This window comes from Camellia sinensis, chromosome 4 (genome assembly GCF_055761805.1).
Source record: "Camellia sinensis isolate YWXY chromosome 4, ASM5576180v1, whole genome shotgun sequence".
NCBI classification, from domain to species: Eukaryota; Viridiplantae; Streptophyta; class Magnoliopsida; order Ericales; family Theaceae; genus Camellia; species Camellia sinensis.
The window spans coordinates 65997850-66017576 of NC_138964.1; the positions used below are offsets into that span (position 1 = coordinate 65997850).

The 19727-nt window shown below is 36.5% G+C and overlaps 1 protein-coding gene and 1 pseudogene across 2 annotated transcripts in view; one reads left to right on the forward strand and one right to left on the reverse strand.

Moving 5' to 3' along the window:
• Positions 1–5715: 5715 nt before the first annotated feature.
• The window catches only part of LOC114266517 (dicer-like protein 4), a 130284-nt gene continuing 116272 nt past the window's right edge, over positions 5716–19727 (reverse strand). Inside the window, exons 23-24 of the mRNA XM_082925113.1 lie at positions 8047–8465; positions 5716–6265 (exon numbers count right to left, since the gene is read on the reverse strand). Of these exons, the coding sequence (XP_082781239.1) occupies positions 6115–6265; positions 8047–8465 (570 nt within the window). The 3' untranslated portion in view covers positions 5716–6114. The remainder of the gene's footprint in view (positions 6266–8046; positions 8466–19727) is intronic.
• On the forward strand, positions 14512–15659 carry LOC114284287 (alcohol dehydrogenase class-3 pseudogene; annotated as a pseudogene). Its single transcript, XR_014366661.1, has one exon. The product of XR_014366661.1 is annotated as an alcohol dehydrogenase class-3 pseudogene (transcript).

The following is a 19727-nucleotide window of genomic DNA, read 5'->3' on the forward strand; positions in this document are numbered from 1 at the left end:
AAAATACACCCATGTGAGAGATTTGATAGAAAATTTGGTGGATTATTTGGGGTCCTTAGCATAACTTGCATTTAACACTATTATTACTTGTATATATTGTTAAATGTAACACAATTTTATCCCACATAATAGATTAAAAATATAAAATATGACCCCACTTTGCTAAGTTCACATATCTTTAAATTTAAAATTTGATATATTCTACTTCTAGATATGCACCTGTACCCCAGCCCATAGAACATAAGTTTTAGATAAGTTGGTGGCTTAAGGATCGGGCCAAACTTAATGTTGTAAGAGCATCTCTAGCAGCCTCATTTCTTTCACTTTTCAGCCAAAGAAGCTAGCTTAGAAGCAGAAAACACTCTAGCAGACTCGTTCAAGCCTCACCGAAATGGATGAAAATTACAGTTACTCACCAGGACAAGCGAGGCACTATTCATATGCCTTTTAATTTTTTATTAATTTTTCCTTCCCTCATTTCTCATTTTGGCACTAAAGTGAACAAAACTTCCACCAAGTGGTTGACCACCCGATCATCACCCGATCAACCACCTTGTCGACCACCCAAAGCTCTTTTCCTACTTTGTTGTCTAGCCCTGGTTCAGTTGTCTAGTCCGTTGCTTTGCCTTGGTTGCCTACTTCGTTGCATGCTTTCGGTACTTTTAAGGCATCAAATAATTCTAAATAAAACCAAAAGATTAGAATTAAGATAATTGGATGACCGAGAGATGTCCTGGTGGATGGTAGATGACTGGGAGGATGTCCAAAACATGTTTAAAAGAAGATTGTTTAAGAATAATAATATTTTAAAAGAATATAGTTAAAGTGGAGAGTTTGTTGGAATGTATGTTTAAAAAGTGACTAGTTAAAGTAGTAAAGTGAAATTTTGGACAACTAGTTCAGCTATGCTTGCTGGAGATACTCTAATAGGTTGCACAAAATTAATTGAACTTGGGTTTTACTTTAATACCGGTAATTCTATTTGCACCCAAATAATAAATTAGTGTGCCTAACTAAAATTTTGAAATGTTAATTTCTATTATACCCTAATGTAAATTTACTAATAAGGATAATACACATTAAACTATAAAATAAAATATTATTTTTTGTTTCATGGTTACACCCAAACTACTTATATATATTTTTCATATTCAACTCTTTTCGTTTTCTTTCCAAAGTTTTAATTTTTTTTTTCAACTCACAATTTTCATCAACATCAATTGTGAGAATTTTTAACAGGTCAAATGTCATGGTACACAAAAAAAAAAAGGAAAAACAAAAAAGATAACCATGGAAGGTAACATTGCACTCAAAATACTCCCCACAAGACCACAACTCTTCCCCCCAACGCCTTACATAAGAACACCCATAATGATTTTTCAACAATGGCGGTTATCACATTTTCAATTTTTTTCTCTTTCATTGGATTTTATTTTCTCGGGTTTGCCGACGTCATTGTCTTTTGCTGGTGCCATCCTTTCTTGTATATGAACAAAATGAATAACTGTAATGAAAAACTTGTTTAAGGGTTTTTGAAAAGGTTTTCAAAGTAATGTAGTTTGAGATTTTTGATTTGTTTATTATTCGGATGTACCTTGAAGGGTAATTTGAAAAAGACTATAGGGTATATTTAGAATAAATTATAACTTGTTAGTAAAAACTATGCTAAGCCTTCATCGATAGAGACTTAACAATAATTTTAACCAAATAACCAAATAAAAAATTAAACGACTGTGTAAAGGTTCTAATACCTTCAAAGTATAAGGATTTTTTTGGAACAATAACAATTGAAAAAGTAAAGTAGACATAGAAAAACTTCATTGAAATATTCTATGTTTATAAGGTTACAAATTGTTGAAAGCTACTCCTAAAAACCATGATAATATATACCTAAGAATTAAGGTAAATTACTCCTAAAAATAAATCAGAGACTACTGAGTTTGATGATTTCTTGATCCCTCTTCCCGTCTTCTTTGGCCTCTTTATAGGTTGTAAACTTCAAACAAATCACAAGTAACTGCCTCGACAGTTTTGTTTCCAACCATGTGCCACACTTTATGGGAATAACTTCTCCAATATTTATGCCCCACTTTGCCACCATGTTCCAACCACTGCCTGCACAAACTGAAAATAACAATAACAATAAAATAGTAATAATAATAATGTGGTCATAATTAATCTTGAAAATATGATTTATAATTTGAATCGATAGATCATTATCAGCCAATCGGAATCAATAAAATTAGATTTAACTACAACCAATAAGCCACAATTAATAAAATTCGATTTGCTCACAATCGACAAAAAAAATATTTATGGTGCAAACAATGTCCCCAACTCTTTAAGAATAAGAAATCTCAAATTCTTGGAGAGTCGTAAAATTTAAACCTGGCTACTTGTGGAAATACCATTTTTTTTTCTTTTTCTATGATCAACAGGAGCCTGACTTTAAAGATTTGAAACCCAATAAAGAAAACATTCCAACAGTTGAAGTTTTTTATGAGTCATTCTTTATATAATATTTCTAGACATATTTTCCAAACAACATTGGTTCATTAACTATTTTACTAAAATCAAATTTTGGTGTGATCCACATATCCAAAAGAGATTTGAGATAACAAAACTCGTAGATGGCCATAAAAACTCATATATGCTGACATATTGAATAATGTCAAAAATTTCAATTCACGAACATTTGATTGTTCATAATTTTCACCCATAGTTGACTTAAAATCACACCTTTTCACCATATTGTTTGCATCACTCTCTGAACTACAAGTTACAACAAAGGGCTGATTTTTTTCTTTCACATATTAATGGGTTAGAAACATTTTTTGAAAACCCATAAAAGATTTTGTCCTTGTGAAATTGCCCCCCTGCCATAGAATTTTTATTCTCATGGCCTTTCGCTTTTTCACCCATAACAATCGATGAATTAACTTTTTCATCATTCACAACTCTTAAAGGCGTAGTAATAACAATTGAAAAGCCATAAATTTTGACTTTTGCAAGAATTTTCAATGTTTCCATTCATTAATGAATTTCAATCTCAAAATGGTCAATTTGATCATTTAGTTGACCAATCACTTTATTAAAATGATTTTGTGTTTCTTATCTCAAATAATATGATAATGGCACTATTGCTTGAAATTTTTGCCAATCAAGATAATAAATTTTTTCTTGTAAATATAAAATTTCATTCTCACGTCAATATATTTCATCTTCACAAAACCAAATCATTTCATCTATTTTCTTGACACTTCCTTTCATGGAAATCCACTTTATTGAAACATCATGTGATTGTGTTTTACAAGATGTTTTCATGCCATACTTTAGATCTTCTTATACTTCATCTTGCCTTCGAACTTTTGTCATCATTCCAAATTAGGATTTATAGTATGAAAATATGATTTATAGTCTGAATCGACAAACCATAATCGGCAAACCAAAATCAATAAAATTAGATTTGACTACAATCAATAGACCACAATCAATAAAATTGGATTTGGTCACGATCGACAGAAAAATATTTATGGTGCAAACATAACCTTAAATAATTTAATAGAGTGTACGGAGAAATTGGACATACTTAATGACTTCTTAATGCAAATAAAATCCCCCCCTTTACTACTCTCTGTTGGATTGGGCTGGTTGGATGGGTCATAAACATTAGGTGAGATTATGGGTCATAGGATTTTTTGATTGGTTTACCAGTTACATATTGGGTAAGGCCTATGTTTAAAGAAACTCAACTTGTTGTATCGATATATTACTAAATCACCGACATTAATATAAATCATAATACTGTTATTGAAAATCACGCTGTCTCTAACAATCTACTTGGATAGATAGTTTTGGCGAAAAAAAGATAAGAAATTTTGAGTAAAGAAAACTGTATTACTTGTTCGTATGATTAAGTAAGAGAAAAATAAAACTCTAAGTTGTTAGTTGCGCAGTAAAAATTTGATAATTTGATTCAAGGTTTCGAGTTCGAGTCTGTCAATGGTGCCACTAGAGGTTTTCCATGTCGTTAACTTTAAAACCTCTAGAAATTAGTTCTCGACAATCCAAATACTAGATTGTTCAGATTCAATTGGATTATGTTACGTCGGAGATACCTACATTAAAATAAATAAATAAATAAGTAAAATGCTGACTTAAAGCATGCACATTTTGCATCACCAAACGAACAGCCAAATAAATAAATAAATAAAACAATTTTGAGTCAAACTTCAACCAAATCAATCATGAATCAAGTTTAATACAATCTTAATATATATATATATATATATATATATATAAACTTATCAAGTTAAAAAAGCCAAATTTAAAAAATTGATGAACTTAAGTTCAAACTTCACATAACAAGTCAATCTCAAATGATTTTGCAGCAAGTGAAACACTAGTTGAGTTTAAATAATTTAGTTCGCTTTACAAAAACAAGCTACCATTTGAATTTAACAAGAGTTAGCTTGTTTGGTTTTAATTTTCAGAAAATATTTTTCAAAAAATTCTACTTTTTTTATTTTTCATTTTTTTTTTGTTTTCAATGAATTCTTTTAATATTTTAAGCATTTTTTTTAATTTTTAGACACACCTAACATAAATATCCTTAAAAAGTATAATATTTGTGAAAAAAATATTTAAAAATTTCACTAAATACCAAAAATACAAAAAAAAAAAAAATTAATACATTTTTCATATTTTTGTGTATTTATTATTATTTTTTAAATTATTTTACTATTTAAATACATCTAAGTAAAATACATCTAAAAAAGTAAGAAAAATTGCTTAAAATTTTAAAATAAACTAAAAACAGAAAAAATAAAAATAAAAAACTCAATTTTCAAAAAACTGAAACCAAACACACTTATTCTGTTTTTTTTTTCTTTTCATTAGTGATTTTTTTTCTTCATATTTTTGTCTTTCTTTCTTTCTCTCTCTCTCTCTTTTTTTTTTTTTTAATTAAAGTTTTTATATACAACTAAAGTAAATAGACCTAGAAAGTAAAGTCTTCGTGAATAAATCTGAAATAAGTTAAAGTACACCCAAAAAAAAAAAAAAAACAAACACAAACGATTACCAAACAGGTCCTAGCATTTCAGTTTTTTTCCAAATTTCTTCATATGTACTTAATTGTTTTGATACATCTAGACTAAGTGCATCTAAAAGTAAACATAAAAATTAACTAAAACATGAAAAAAAAAAAAAAAATCACAAAAAAAAAAAAAAGCATGAAAACAAAATTTGAGAACTAAACCAAACAGTTCTTTAACACAAATTTCCATCCAGAATGAAATTGCAATAACATCTTCCTAGACACGAACAGACAGATGACATATAAGAAACTAATTTGCCACGGTCGTATAAAGAATTCTATTAAAAAAAATTTACAAATTTCGACATATAACACAATAAACAGAAACACCAAATATATATATATATATATTTATATACATTATATATAAGGTCCTTGTAGATCAGTAGCATCATTCTTCTGTCTGTACATTCGATGGTGATGTATTGTACAGATAATGTCAATTACAAGGAAACAATAAGAAGACCAAAAAAACAAAAAAACCCTTTTTTTGTCAACCTTGAATGGTAAGAGATCATCTCTATGACATGAGCTGCACAAAGTTATATGGCTAGGAGACAGCCAAGAATTTCAGTTTTTCATTCAAAGAATCATCTGCTCAAACAACATACATCCCATGGCCATCAAATTCTACATTTTTATTACAACCAACACTCATTCATATAGATGATAATCCCCCATGCCTTCCCTCAGTGGCATGGGTGCCAGAAGTTGTTAACAATCAACATGTGCATGAGAGAGAGAGAGAGAGAGAGAGAGAGAGAGAGAGAGACCTATTTGATATAGGTCTAGGAGGGGTAGATTACAAGCAAAAACTGTCATTATTTACACAAACTACAAAGTGACTGCCCTTAGGGTCGAATCCACAACTGACATATACATATAATTTAAAATGCATATAAACTGTCTTTGCTATAACAGTTATTACCTACAAGTCTGTGTTAACCAGCTTGTAAATAATACATGTATTTGTGTATGGGCAATGATTATTTAAATCTTTTAGATTGATCTCAATTTCAGTCATGCAAGTACCCTGCATTCTTTAGGTACCAAAGTGCCCCTTCAGCTGCATGCTCAGCTGCATCTTTCTTTCTTGAGTGAGGTGCTCCAAAAGCGGCAATCACATCAGAGGCTTCTTCAATGTCCACAGACACCTTGAAAATGAATCTGCAGAAGATAAGTGAGGATAAGTCCTGGAGTATCATCGATAAGTTCATGAATAGAAGACTTAATTCAGGTGTTCCGTCAAGCAACTTTGGTTAAGATCACTAAGACTACATCATATTGTGAAAACTATTACATAAAAGTTAGCTTACGTTGTGTTTGGATCTTAAATTGGCGGATGAATTTGTGAAGACAAATGAGAAAGGGAAAATTGAAAAAAATTCCGCTTCTAATTCATTCACCTTTCCCTTGTCTTTTCTGTTTCCTCTACAAATCTCTCCGCAAATCCAAGATCCAAACACAAGCTTAATGTGGAAGCTGGCCGGAAAATAAAATTTCTAGATGAAAATTGTTCACACACAAAACAGTGTAGAAGAAGTTCATTCATTTTGAGCACACTTTCCTAGAATTTGGTTTGTATTATTAGATATTACAAGGTAAAAAAATGCTTTCCACTACTAAATCATTTTCCGATGGTAGAGAAATTTTTTTGGGAGTGTAGGTGTTTGGTAGTAAGGGGATCAATTGTGATGGTGGACGCTTCAATAGCCAAGAATCATCGAAGGCAGTGAAGGGAAAAAACGTAGCCTTAGAGGGAGAGAGGGTGACAGTGAGAGGTCCTCATCACCAGAGTGGAGGAAGATTATAACTAGAGTTGTGTTCTATGTGCATGGATACTCACTTATATATGGCCCAAAACAGTTGGCGGCCAGCTTACCTACGTATAGGTAGTTAGTTCTCCTTAGCTCAACAAAGTGAAAGCAAGGTACTTCTATTCACACGCCACATAAAATCTTAGTACACTCCATTTGTGTTGTTCAGATATAAATTTGAAGACAAAAGTCAACTGTTTGGACATAAATTTCAAAACAAAAATGAATTGTTCAGATATACATTCCTCTTAATAGTTGATATACGAACAACTGTTTTCCGTTTAGAAATTTATATCCGAACATTTGACTTTTGTTCAATAGTTTATATCCAAACAACACAAATGGTGTGTGCTGAGAGTTATTGTGGTGTGCGAATAAAATTTATTGTGAATGCATCAGACTTGTCATCGAGTCCCATGATTCATACTTCGGAGGCTGTATCATAGAAAAGCTGCAGAATTAGGCATGATCCCCTTTCAAGGTGTCATGTGATGGGTCAATGCCCCTCTCTCTTTCTCTCTCTAAAACTAGTCAAGGAGGAGCTGCTCCCCAAAGAGAAGAGATCCAAGCAACTTTGATAAGCCCTCGATCCTAATCTCTAATCGTCAATATTCCAGCGATCCAGAGTGGTGGATGCCTATGCCCTGCTTCCAGTCTAAGATGTCAAGTGATGGCCATGATAGTAGCGAGTAATCCCAGCTAAGAGGGAAAGTGCATAGGGGAGAAATAAGCATACTAGGCAATGAATGGTCATGGTCGAGTAGGCAAGCTTAGCTCAGCTGGGTAGTGTTGTGAACCAAGCCTCAAGCTCTTTACATTTTGACTCATTCACTTGGCACTTTGGCTTGCAAAAAGGGCATCAAGTGTCCTAATGGGCCAAGTAGCCATACTATGTGCTTTCAAATAGTCCACTTGGGGACATCATGGTGCCTTGGTAAGACTGCTATGTGGAGATGACGATGTCAAGATTGCAATGACATGGCGCCCATAGGGCTCACCAAGTAGCCAGGGCAATATAGTTACCCACAAGGAGTTAAAGTTATGGTGAAAGTATCCCATATTTTAAGTAAAATTTACCTACAATAATAATTTCTTCAACACTAAGAAGTAAATCCAATACTATGAACTTACTCTTTTAAGTGACTTGGTCCTATCTCTTTGCAACATTTAAATGACGGAGGTTTCCAGCAGTTAGCAGCACAAATTTCGTGTAAACGTGACTTTGCTGATTTCTTGCATGAACCACCTACGAGATTATGATCACCGCCTGCAGTAGACTGTGGTCCCTGTGCCTCAAGTGAAGGTTGAGGCTCTGTTATGGATCTGATCCTGGGGTGGAAAGTCTTCTTAGGCTCCTGACTAACGGGATGCACTTTCAGGTTACATTGACTTCTAGATGATTCCTGCAACTTCAAGTTATCCAACGGAATAGCATCTGGAGCAGTGACATCTATTGATGCTTCATCATGTCCAATTAGTTTGGCCTCCATCTTGAGGCTTGACTTCAGTACTTCCTCCAATGATTTAGACTTGAGTTTGTAACCTAGAGCCTGCACATCCAGAGTCAATGAGCATCTGAAATATAGTTGGAAAGAAAGATCAAAACCTAAAACAGTTAACACGATCATGGATGACTTTAATAAACATCCCCACAAAAGATCTTGAAGCTTTATAATTTATAGGAAAAATGATGGTTCTTACTACAGAGAACACAAACATAAACACACCAGAGTATCTCAGAATATGAAATCATTATTCCTAGAGGATGACAATAACAGCTGACAGTCTCCCTAATTAGGCAGATAATAACGTTGACTGCTATGCCTTCTTTGTATTGTTTTCGATCCTCCATGCGTATGAAGTATGGGCACGGATATGATATGATACACATACAACAATAAGACAAAATCCAAAAAAATAGATACAGGTACAACTATGATACATTGAATTTTTTATTATTATTTTAATATTATATTATACATGAACTCAAAGAATAGTGAGAAACCAATATTTAGGAAATTATATACTAGTTTAAGAGCCAAAAGTATGTTTTTTTATTTTTTTTCCCCAAGGATACTTAATTTGATAAAATCTGAAAAAGTAGAATACTACTTTAATCTCACTATTTTCTTCTTCGGTAAGAAATAAAAAAAGACTCAAGTGTTCAAAAAGTATCCAATACTTATCAAAATTAACATCAAGTATTTGATACATTTAGGAAGTATCGAATACGTATCCATGAGTATCCGAGAAGTATCGATATCCAATAAGGATATGACTTCCTTTTAGAAGTATCCATGCTTCATAGCTCTAGGCTAAAACTCAATAGAAATGTTCTGTTTGTGTTTATCACAAATTCTTGCAATTTCTTTATCACAAGTACAAGCCAAAATTGTTTAGGGTGGCAATTTCTATTAGAAGATTTTTTAGGGCTATGATTTTTGACATTTCACTTGGCCCTTGTAGTCTTGTATATTATCAATGAATTGAAAGGGGGAAACCAAAACCCCAAATGGCTACGGAGGGTTTTGAAGAGAAACCAAATAAAACAAAAAATAGAAACACAAACTCGGGTCTTAAAGCTGACTGGATTATGTTATTTGGTATCTGTGTGTATGTAGCATTCATATCGTTTCGGACCTTTACTTGTATGGTTATTATATTGGATTTTGTTAGTTTAATTTGGACTTCTTGTTGTAGGAGTAGCAATTTGACATTTTTGGGCTGGGCGGATCGACCGATGGTGAATGTTTCGACAACGGATGCAACTCTCTGTCTCTGGTTTTTGGCCTTGAGGAGGCCGGTTGTCCGGGTGGCCATCCAACCTATGCATTTCGCAACTTAACCATCTTTTTCTTTTGCTTAGCAAAAGTCAGTGGTAAGTTGTTAGATTAGTACCAGGGTAGAGTCGAATTCTCACCCTCTCTTTGCAAACAAAGTCTTGCCCCCCATTCCACTCCTAAAAGTAGAACCCAAGACCTCTTCTTAGGAGAGACTTAGTGACCAAAGGGTTAGCCACTCAGGCTACAACCTATGTTACATGGACTCGGATATGGGTGTGTATGTAGAGGTCGGACTCATCAAACCATAATTTTTAGGGTACGCGGAATTGGCAAAAAAACATCATATTTTTATATTCTTAATCAAGTATGTGAGATAAAATGGTACTCGTTAGAATTGTTATATGTTCGATGTTCTGTCATTTTTGTGTAAAGTTGAGGGTACTATGATCATGTTGTTAGGTGATATGTTTTATAAACATGTGCTGATGGTTTTAGGTTTATTTTAAGAAGCTAAAAATATATATTCAATATAACGCAGTCTTCTTTTCTTCTCCTCTCTCTCTCTAACCCAAATCATACTTTTACATATTTTTACTTTCTTACTAGGTATCAAAGCATCGATTCTACCCTATCAAGTGTTCATTAGACTCTCGGGATTATTCTGAGGTGACAACGATGTGCTGACGTCATCCTCCGTACGATGACGTCATCATGACATCACAATTTGTACAAACCAAATTGGCCTCCTAAGGTCGTTTTCTCCCTTTGAAGATGATGATGATTTTTGTGGAATTTTTTGGGACCATTTGATGTGAGTTTTCAATTTTCGAATGTTTTTCGAGTTTTTGGTGGTGTTTTCTTCAATCTATGATATAGCCCATTACCTGAAGTTTATTCTTCTTGTAATCATCTCTATGGGAGCCGAAATTACCCTAGAGGGCTGTTTCTGAGTTGGCCTTGCTGTTTTGTTGGATTTTTGAGTGATTCTGTTCATTTTTTTTTATATTTTATTTTATGTTTTTTGAGCATCAACAAAATTTCATTAAAAAAGGAAAGTGAAAGAGGACAAGAAGTCCTCATACAAAGAAAGAGAAAGAGAAAGAGCAAAACAAAAGCACAAAAGGGATGACAAACAACAGCCCAATCCCTAGAGATCAAGAACAAAAGGACTCCTTTAAAAGGAGGGGATACAAATACTCAAAATGAAGCCAAATATTCCGCCCTATCCCACAAAGCCTCTACACTTGCTTCCTTGCCATCAAAGATTCTAGCATTTCTCTCCGACCATATAGCCCAGAAAATAGAAAAAACAATGCTTGTCCACATTGTTTTGGCTCTCTTGGTTCTCCCAAACCCATTAAACCTAATAAGAAGCATTTGAATGCAGTCCCGCAGAGCAACTCACACTGCTCATCACATAAGCCGAAAAGACGCTGCCATAATACACAAGCCACCGGGCAATGAAGGAATAGATGATCCGCTACCTCCAAGTTTCTCTTGCACATCACACACCATTGAGGGCAAAGAGAGTGATTAGGACTTTTCCTTTGGAAAACATCATTAGTTGTGACACCCTTTTGAGCTAAAGATCACATGAAAAACTTCAATTTATGAGGGACAACCGCTTTCCAAATTTTCTTATGAGAAGGAAACAAGGGAACAGAGAGATTATCAATGAGCTTATCAAAAAAGGATTTACATGAAAATACCCCTGAGGAAACAAGATTCCACACCCTAATATAACAAGAGGAAGAAAGAAAGACCCCCTCGAGCACCACCAACAAAGATGTCAACTCCACTGCCTCCCCATTATTCAAGTTTCTAATGAGATCAAAATTCCAAGAGATGGGTGCCATAGAAGAGCATGCCACCGACGTTATTGAAATATTTCGAGAACGAACCAACCGGTAAAGAAAAGGAAAAGATCTATCAAATGAGATATCCCCTAACCAAACATGCTCCTAAAAAAGGATGGTCACCCCATTCCCCATTCTCAATGAAAAGAAGTTAGATACAAGTGGATACAAACAAGAAATTGATTTCCACGGTGAATGACAATTGCCTCTATTAACCACATTAGAATCTCTACCATTGGGTTGAACTCCATACTTGCTTTTAACAACTGAATACCATAGCAATTCACTTTCAATAGAAAATCTCCATAACCACTTGCCCAAGAGAGCAATATTCCTAGCAACAGTATTCTTGATAACCAAGCCACCTTTTTACCTAGGAAGAGAAACAGTCTCCCACCTAACCAAACGAACCCCTTTGCCTTCTTCACACCCTTTCCAAAGAAAATCTCTCATCAATTTCTCAATTTTCTTTACAATGCTAACCGGAATTTTGAAAAGGGACAGGAAATAAATAGGAACAAATCCTAATACGGATTGTACCAAAGTATATCTCCCCCCCCTTAGAAAACAAAGGTCGCTTCCATCCCTCCAATCTTTTCCCAATTTTGACAAGAACAGGTTCCTAAAAGGAAGCCAATCTAGGATCTCCTCCCAATGGAAGCCCCAAGTATTTGAGAGGAAAGGAATCCATGGAACATCCCAACATATCCGCCACCCTATGCATATAGTTATCTTCCAAGTTAATACCTACAACACTGCTTTTGCTAAGATTGATCTCGAGGCCTGACACAATTTCAAAAATTCTCAGAATCTTTAGCAAACTCCCCACCCTATTTTCCTCCTTTGATGAGAAGAATATAGTATCATCCGCAAATTGAGTAACTCCAATCCTATCCCTTCCCACCACAAACCCTTCAATGACACCCTTTTCTTTAGCTAAATCAATAATCCTACCTAACACATCAGCAACTAAAATAAACAAAAATGGTGATAAAGGATCACCCTGCCTTAGACCCCTAGATGCTTGAAAAGAATCTCCAACCTTGCCATTCACAATGATCGACATATTGCATGACGACAAGCACCCCCAAATCCACATTCTCCACCTAACTCCAAAACCCTTCCTTTTCAAAACAAAATCCACAAAGCCCAATATGCCTTCTCAAAGCCCACCTTAAAGACAACACCTTCCTTACGTAGTCCCCTATACTCCTCCACAACCTCGTTAGCCACTAAGACTACATCCAATATATGTCATCCCTGAATGCACCTTGTGCCGAAGAAATAGTTTCCCCAAGGACAGCTCTAATTCTCCTAGAAAGCACATTCGCTAAAATCTTATAGAGAGATGTAATTAAGCTAATGGGTCTAAAATACCCAATCTTGACCGACTTCTCCTTCTGGGGAATTAGACAAATGAAGGATGCATTGGTGCACAAATTAACCTTACCACTCTCAAAGAACTCACCAAACACTCTCAAAAGATCCCCTATGACAATATCCCAACAATCTTGAAATGCAGCCATTGAAAAACCATTCGGGCTTGGAGCCTTATCTCTCTCACACTCCAATATAGCCTGTCTCACCTCATCTTCATCAAAGGGCCTTTCAAGCCAACTAGTTGTTGCTAACTCCACTAGAACCCAATTAATGCCTTCGATCCTTGGACGATCCACACCCCCATCAGAATATAGATTTGAATAAAAATTAAAAATCTCCTTGACAATATGCTCCTCCTTGCTCACAACCTCGCCATTGTTGATTTTGTTCCAGTGCTATACCTATTTGTTCATTCTGGTGATTCAACTCAAGGTTGTTAAGATCGGGATCCTACATAGGATCGTTTTGGGGGTCTGTCGGATCGGATCGAGGATCGTAAGATCCTACTAAAATGATAAAAAAATGCAATAATTTTTATATGACTAAGTAATACTATCAAAATATATATAGAATAAGCCCCAAAAAAAGAAATATAACAATTCAAGGTACCATTCAAACATATTTTTCCAAAAAAAGAAGTCAAAAACATAATAAAAACAAATACTAACACTTGCACACCATTGTCATTGTTTCTTAATGAAAACAAGCCAAACTAAATAAAGGAAGAACAAATAAAAGACTAAATAAAGTCATCATGGTCGCCGAAGGAAAAATAAATAAAGAAGAACAGCAGTGCATGAAGGAAGAGAGTTGAATACACAAGTGCATAAATAGGAGACTGGAGGAGCATAAAGGAAGATAGTTGAATACACAAGTGCATAAGTTGGTGTCCTGATATATATTTTAACGAGAACAAAATATGTATTTTACAGAAAAAAAAATGAGAACAATTAATATATAGAGAACAAAATGAGAACAAAAAAAAAAGAAGAGAGAACAAAAAACAGCAAAGAGTTTGATTATTTTTATAGAAAAAAGAGAACAAAATGAGAACAAAAAAAAAGAGAGACACAGAAAAAAAAAGAGAACAAAAAACATAAATGTTAGTATATATTAGTATATATATTAGCTGTCAAACCTTTAATAATATACCTTTAATGATGTTGTTTGGTTTGTGTTTCTACTTTCGGTTTGTAATTGTTCTCCCTCTCCTCAGGTCATCACCTGCAAAGCTGCGATTGCTTGGGAAGCGAACAAGCCGTTGTCGATCGAAGACGTTCAGGTGGCTCCGCCGCAAGCCGGCGAAGTTCGAATCCAGATCCTGTTCACTGCTCTCTGCCATACTGACCTTGAGTAGCCATGGATATGAGATGAGGCCCAAATCGGATAGCAGAGATAGAGAGAGAGTGAGAGAGAGAAAGTGAGGTGCCGAGAGGGAGAGGGAGGTTTGAATTGGTTGAGCTCCGGCGGGCGGTCAAGGCAAGGTTGCCGCCCGCCGGAAGGCGAAGAACACCAAGATCTTTTAAACTTGCTCTGATACCATGTAGAAATTTAATGTATAAAGAGAAATGATTGTATTTCTCTCTCTCACTCTCTCTCTATCTCTGCTATCCGATTTGGGCCTCATCTCATATCCATGGCTACTCAAGGTCAGGTCATCACCTGCAAAGCTGCGATTGCTTGGGAAGCGAACAAGCCGTTGTCGATCGAAGACGTTCAGGTGGCTCCGCCGCAAGCCGGCGAAGTTCGAATCCAAATCCTGTTCACTGCTCTCTGCCATACTGATGCTTATACTTGTAGCGGAAAGGATCCTGAAGGTCTTTTTCCATGTATTCTTGGTCATGAAGCTGCTGGGATTGTAGAGAGTGTTGGCAACGGTGTAACTGAAGTTAAGCCTGGAGACCATGTCATACCTTGTTACCAGGCAGAATGTAGGGAATGCAAGTTTTGCAAATCAGGGAAGACAAATTTATGTGGCAAAGTTAGGGCTGCCACTGGAGTTGGAGTCATGATGACTGACCGTAAGAGTCGTTTCTCCGTCAATGGAACTCCCATTTATCATTTTATGGGAACTTCGACATTTAGTCAGTACACTGTTGTCCATGATGTTAGTGTTGCAAAGATTGATCTAAATGCCCCCTTGGAGAAAGTGTGCCTTCTTGGTTGTGGTGTTTCCACTGGTCTTGGAGCAGTTTGGAACACAGCAAAAGTAGAACCAGGTTCCATTGTTGCTGTTTTTGGCCTTGGGACTGTTGGCCTTGCAGTGGCAGAGGGCGCGAAATCAGCTGGTGCTTCGCGAATTATTGGTGTCGATATTGACAGCAACAAGTTTGATATAGCAAAGAATTTCGGGGTCACTGAATTCGTAAATCCAAAGGACCATGACAAACCAATACAGCAGGTTATTGTTGATCTTACAGATGGTGGTGTTGACTATAGTTTTGAGTGCATTGGGAATGTCTCTGTAATGAGAGCTGCTTTGGAAGTGCTGTCACAAGGGATGGGGTACCTCTGTTATTGTGGGTGTTGCTGCTTCCGGTCAAGAGATATCCACTCGGCCTTTCCAGTTGGTGACTGGCCGTGTTTGGAAAGGAACAGCATTTGGTGCAAACACACTGGTCCACCACAACTGGGACCTCATTTTAATCAATGACCTGATCTGAGGCAATCAAGACACCCAATCTCTCTCTCTCTTCCTTTTGCCAGAATTGAATACCCACTCTCCCTCTCCTATCATACACAGATAAACACATTGTTTTTCTTATCACTTCCTCTCACTCTCTCATAAAATAATACACCACCTCTCATGGACCCGACAGACCCTAGACTCATTATTATGCTCTCCATTCTCACCTTCTCTCTCTCTTCACTTTATCACATGGGTTTGTTCCTCTCTCTCCTCCACTTTGATTTCCAAATCAATTATTTTTATTTATTTTTTTATTTTTTTATTTTTTCAAATCACTTTTAATCTTTTTTAAATACCCACTTTTATTATATAATCAACATATCCATCATTCTTTTCCCCACTCAAATATCTTATACTAGCCTTCATTGATTCCACTGGATTCCAACACTTCATTTTAATCTTATTCTTATTATTATTTTCAAAAAAAAAAAAAAAAAAAAAAACTACATTCATTCTAGTTGATTTTTCTGCATTACCACACCTACCTTTCGAGTTTGCACAACACACTTGCTTTATTCATATCAGGGATTTACCCCACTCACCATTCTCCACACACAAAAAAAAAAAAAAAAAAACAAACCAAAACACAACACCAAAAGATTTGTTTTCTTTGCTGCAGACGGCCACCCATCGACCTCACTTCTTCGCCTATTCCGCCGGTCTCTTCTTCTTGCCTCCGTCCTGCGCGGCCCTTGCCTGTGTTGCCTCCGTGTTTCCCCCTCCACTGGGCACGATCACTACTCCCTGCTCCTCCACTGCCGCATATGGCGGACCTCCAAATCGGAACATAACGGTGGCCTTCCGCTTCAGCTCCTTGTTTTCCGCTTTTAGCACACATATCTCTGCTCGCGCATCCTTATACATGCGTTGGAGCAGAGCCAGTTGGGCGTTTAACTGCTGCACCTCATTTGTCCTACTCTGAAGCCGGTGCGACAAGTTTGTGACTGCCGTCATCGTCTCCACACATGACTTCAGTGTATACTGATTGGCCTCAATATCCGTTTGCACTGCCATTTTTTGCTCCACCGACCGCATCGGAAAGTTCAACGGAGCAAAACCAGAGGTGTTTGGTTGAGGTTCACGGGCCACTGCACCAGTTATCTCTCTTGTGGACTCGTTGAGGTCGGGAAAGAGAGTGAGCAGACCATGGGAAGAAGAGGCCATGTTCTGGGTAGCTGAACGGGAAGAAGAGGCCATGTTATGGGTTGCTGAGTGTTTCAGATTGGTTACAGAGTGTTTACAGAGTATTTCAGAATGCAAATGTTCGGCGGTTTCAGACTGGTTTGCACAGCCTCCGCCTCAACCTTGGTTAAATAGCCAAGGCAGACACGCGCATCATGCGCCGCTCGGCGCTCGACGACAACATGGGCGCGCCTTTTGATGGCACGACTTTTGATGGCACGCCTTTTTATGGATTGGGCACGCCTTTTGATGGCACGCCTTTTGAAAAATTGGGCACACCTTTTGAGGGTGCGACTTTTTAAGGGTCCGACAAGACTCTGTAAACTGTCTCGACATTGATTTCGGTTAGCTCCTTCATGGGTCCGACAAGACTCTGTAAACTGTCCCGACATTGATTCCGGTTAGTTTCTACAAGGGTCCAGCAAGACTCCGTAAACTGTCACAACAACTGTCACAACATTGTCTGCTCCAACGGTCCGACATGACCCCATAAACTGTCTTCTACACCGGTCCGACATGACCCCATAAACTATCTTCTACATCGGTCTGCCATAACCATACAGTCTTCTACAACGGTCTGACACGACCATACAGTGTCTCCTATCCATTTTTTATTTTATTTGTCAGATTATTTTCCTGTTTTGTTATTCTCTCCAAACTCAAGTTGGTTAGTGCCTATCCTCCTTGAGTTTGAGGGGGGCTGTTAGTATATATTAGTATATATATTAGCTGTCAAACCTTTAATAATATACCTTTAATGATGTTGTTTGGTTTGTGTTTCTACTTTCGGTTTGTAATTGTTCTCCCTCTCCTCTATAAAGGAGAGAGCTCAACATACAACAATTAATAATACAATCATTTCTCTTTATACATTATATTTCTACAATAAACATATATATAAAGAGAACAAAATGAGAACCAAAAATAAAAAGAACAATTAATATATATAATATACACTAATATATATTTTACAGAAAAAAAGAAAAAAGAAAAAGAAAAAGAAAAAAAAAGAGTTTGATTCGAACCACAAAATGAGAGCAGCTCAAAAAGAAGGGAAGCAGCTCAGTGAAGGGAAAGAAAGAGAATTGAGCAACGAAGAAAGAGAGGAAGAGAAGATTCGAAGAGAGAGGCAGCAGAAGAACAACGAAAAGAGTAGTGAAGGGAGAGGAAGAAACAGCAAAGAAAGCAACGAAAAGAGAGTAAGAGAAGATTCGAAGAAGAAGGAAGAAGCGTACCTAGTTGATTGTGGCTTCAAATTCAGAAATTTGCTGTTGAAATTTGCCCTAATTGCAAGGTATGCTTCTCTGCTTGCTTTGCTGCTCTGCGTCGCTGTTTGTGTACTCCCGATTTTGCTTTCAAGTTGCGAAAAATAGCTTCAAATCTAGATCGCACAAAGTCGCGATCCAGAAACGAGCCCACCGATCCCAACGACCCTATTACGATCCCACCACGATCCTGACCTGGAGTCGATCCAAAGTGCGAGTCAGATCGAATGCTGTATATTGGGTCGTAGGATTGTACGATCCTACGATCCGGATCGCGATCTTAACAACCTTGATTCAACTTGGTGATTACTAGCAGTCGTAATTTCTTCCCTTGGTAATTTCTTTCTTTCGTTTGTTCCTGCTGGCTGGTGTTGGTCTTTGCTTTATGCTGCCATCTATTGTTATTTTCTAGTATTGTTGTTTATCTCATTGTCATGGCTGAGGCAAAACCTGATGCAAAATCTTCGTTAGTTAAGGATGATGACTTACCTAAGTCTATTACCCCTAAGAAATTAAATGGACTGAATTATTTGGCTTGGGCCCATGTAGTTAAGATTTTTTTGCGTGGCAAGAAAAAGTCAAGCTTTCTTACTGAACTTCCACCAGCTGATAATGATAAGGGCTATGATGATTGGCTAAGTGAGGATTCTTGTGTTATGGGGTTGCTTTGGCATAGTCTGGAACCCCATGTTACTACTACAGGGAGTTTTGTGAAACCTCTATGGAAATTTGGGACTCCCTTGCTGATTCTTTTTCAAATCAAAGTAGTGTTTCTCGTGTCTATGAGTTTTATGAACAGATCTTTGCTACTTGACAGTCTGGCCGTCCTCTACCTGAATATTATAGTAGACTTTAGAACTTGTGGGATCAATTACTGCAACGTAGACCCTTTACTGCTAATTTGGCCTAACAAAAGAAATATTGGGAGGAGTTTATGATGGCATCCTTACTTTTGAGTTTAGATTCTAATCTATGAGGTTTCAAAGATCAGATTCTTGCTAGTGAGACTTTACCTTCAGCTGCTAATGCCTTTCTCTTCCATCTTCTTATCAACAGGCTATGTCCATGTCGAGTTGAAAACATGCTACGGATGAGGAGATGAGTGCACTTCCTCAGAATCAAACTTAGGAACTTACCTCTTCCTTTTGGGAAACCTACTAATGGTTGTCGTTGGATTTACATTGTCAAGTATCTTCTTGATGGTATTGTTGAGCAACTTAAAGCCCGCAAAGTAGCCAAAGGTTATACTCAAACCTATGGTGTTGATTATCAGGAGACTTTCTCCCTTGTGGCTCGCCTAAATTCTGTTCGGATTCTACTATCTGTTGTTGTTAGTCCTTGGCCTTTATATCAGCTTGATATAAAGAATGCATTTCTTCATGGAGATCTTCGAGAGGAGGTTTACATAGATCAGCCACCTGGCTATATTGTGTTAGAATATTATTAGTAGTTGGGTTATTATTCTATTTTAATTTTCTAGGTCTTAGGGCTCCCTTGTAATCATTAATCTTCATTAATATAAAAGGGGATGATATCATAATCAAACTCTAATCTCCTTTCTTCTCTAAAACTTACATGGTATCAAAGCCAAATACCTAGTCCATTGTTGCAGTTGATCTCTGCCGACAGTCCCTTTCTCTCCCATAGTCCAGTCGGC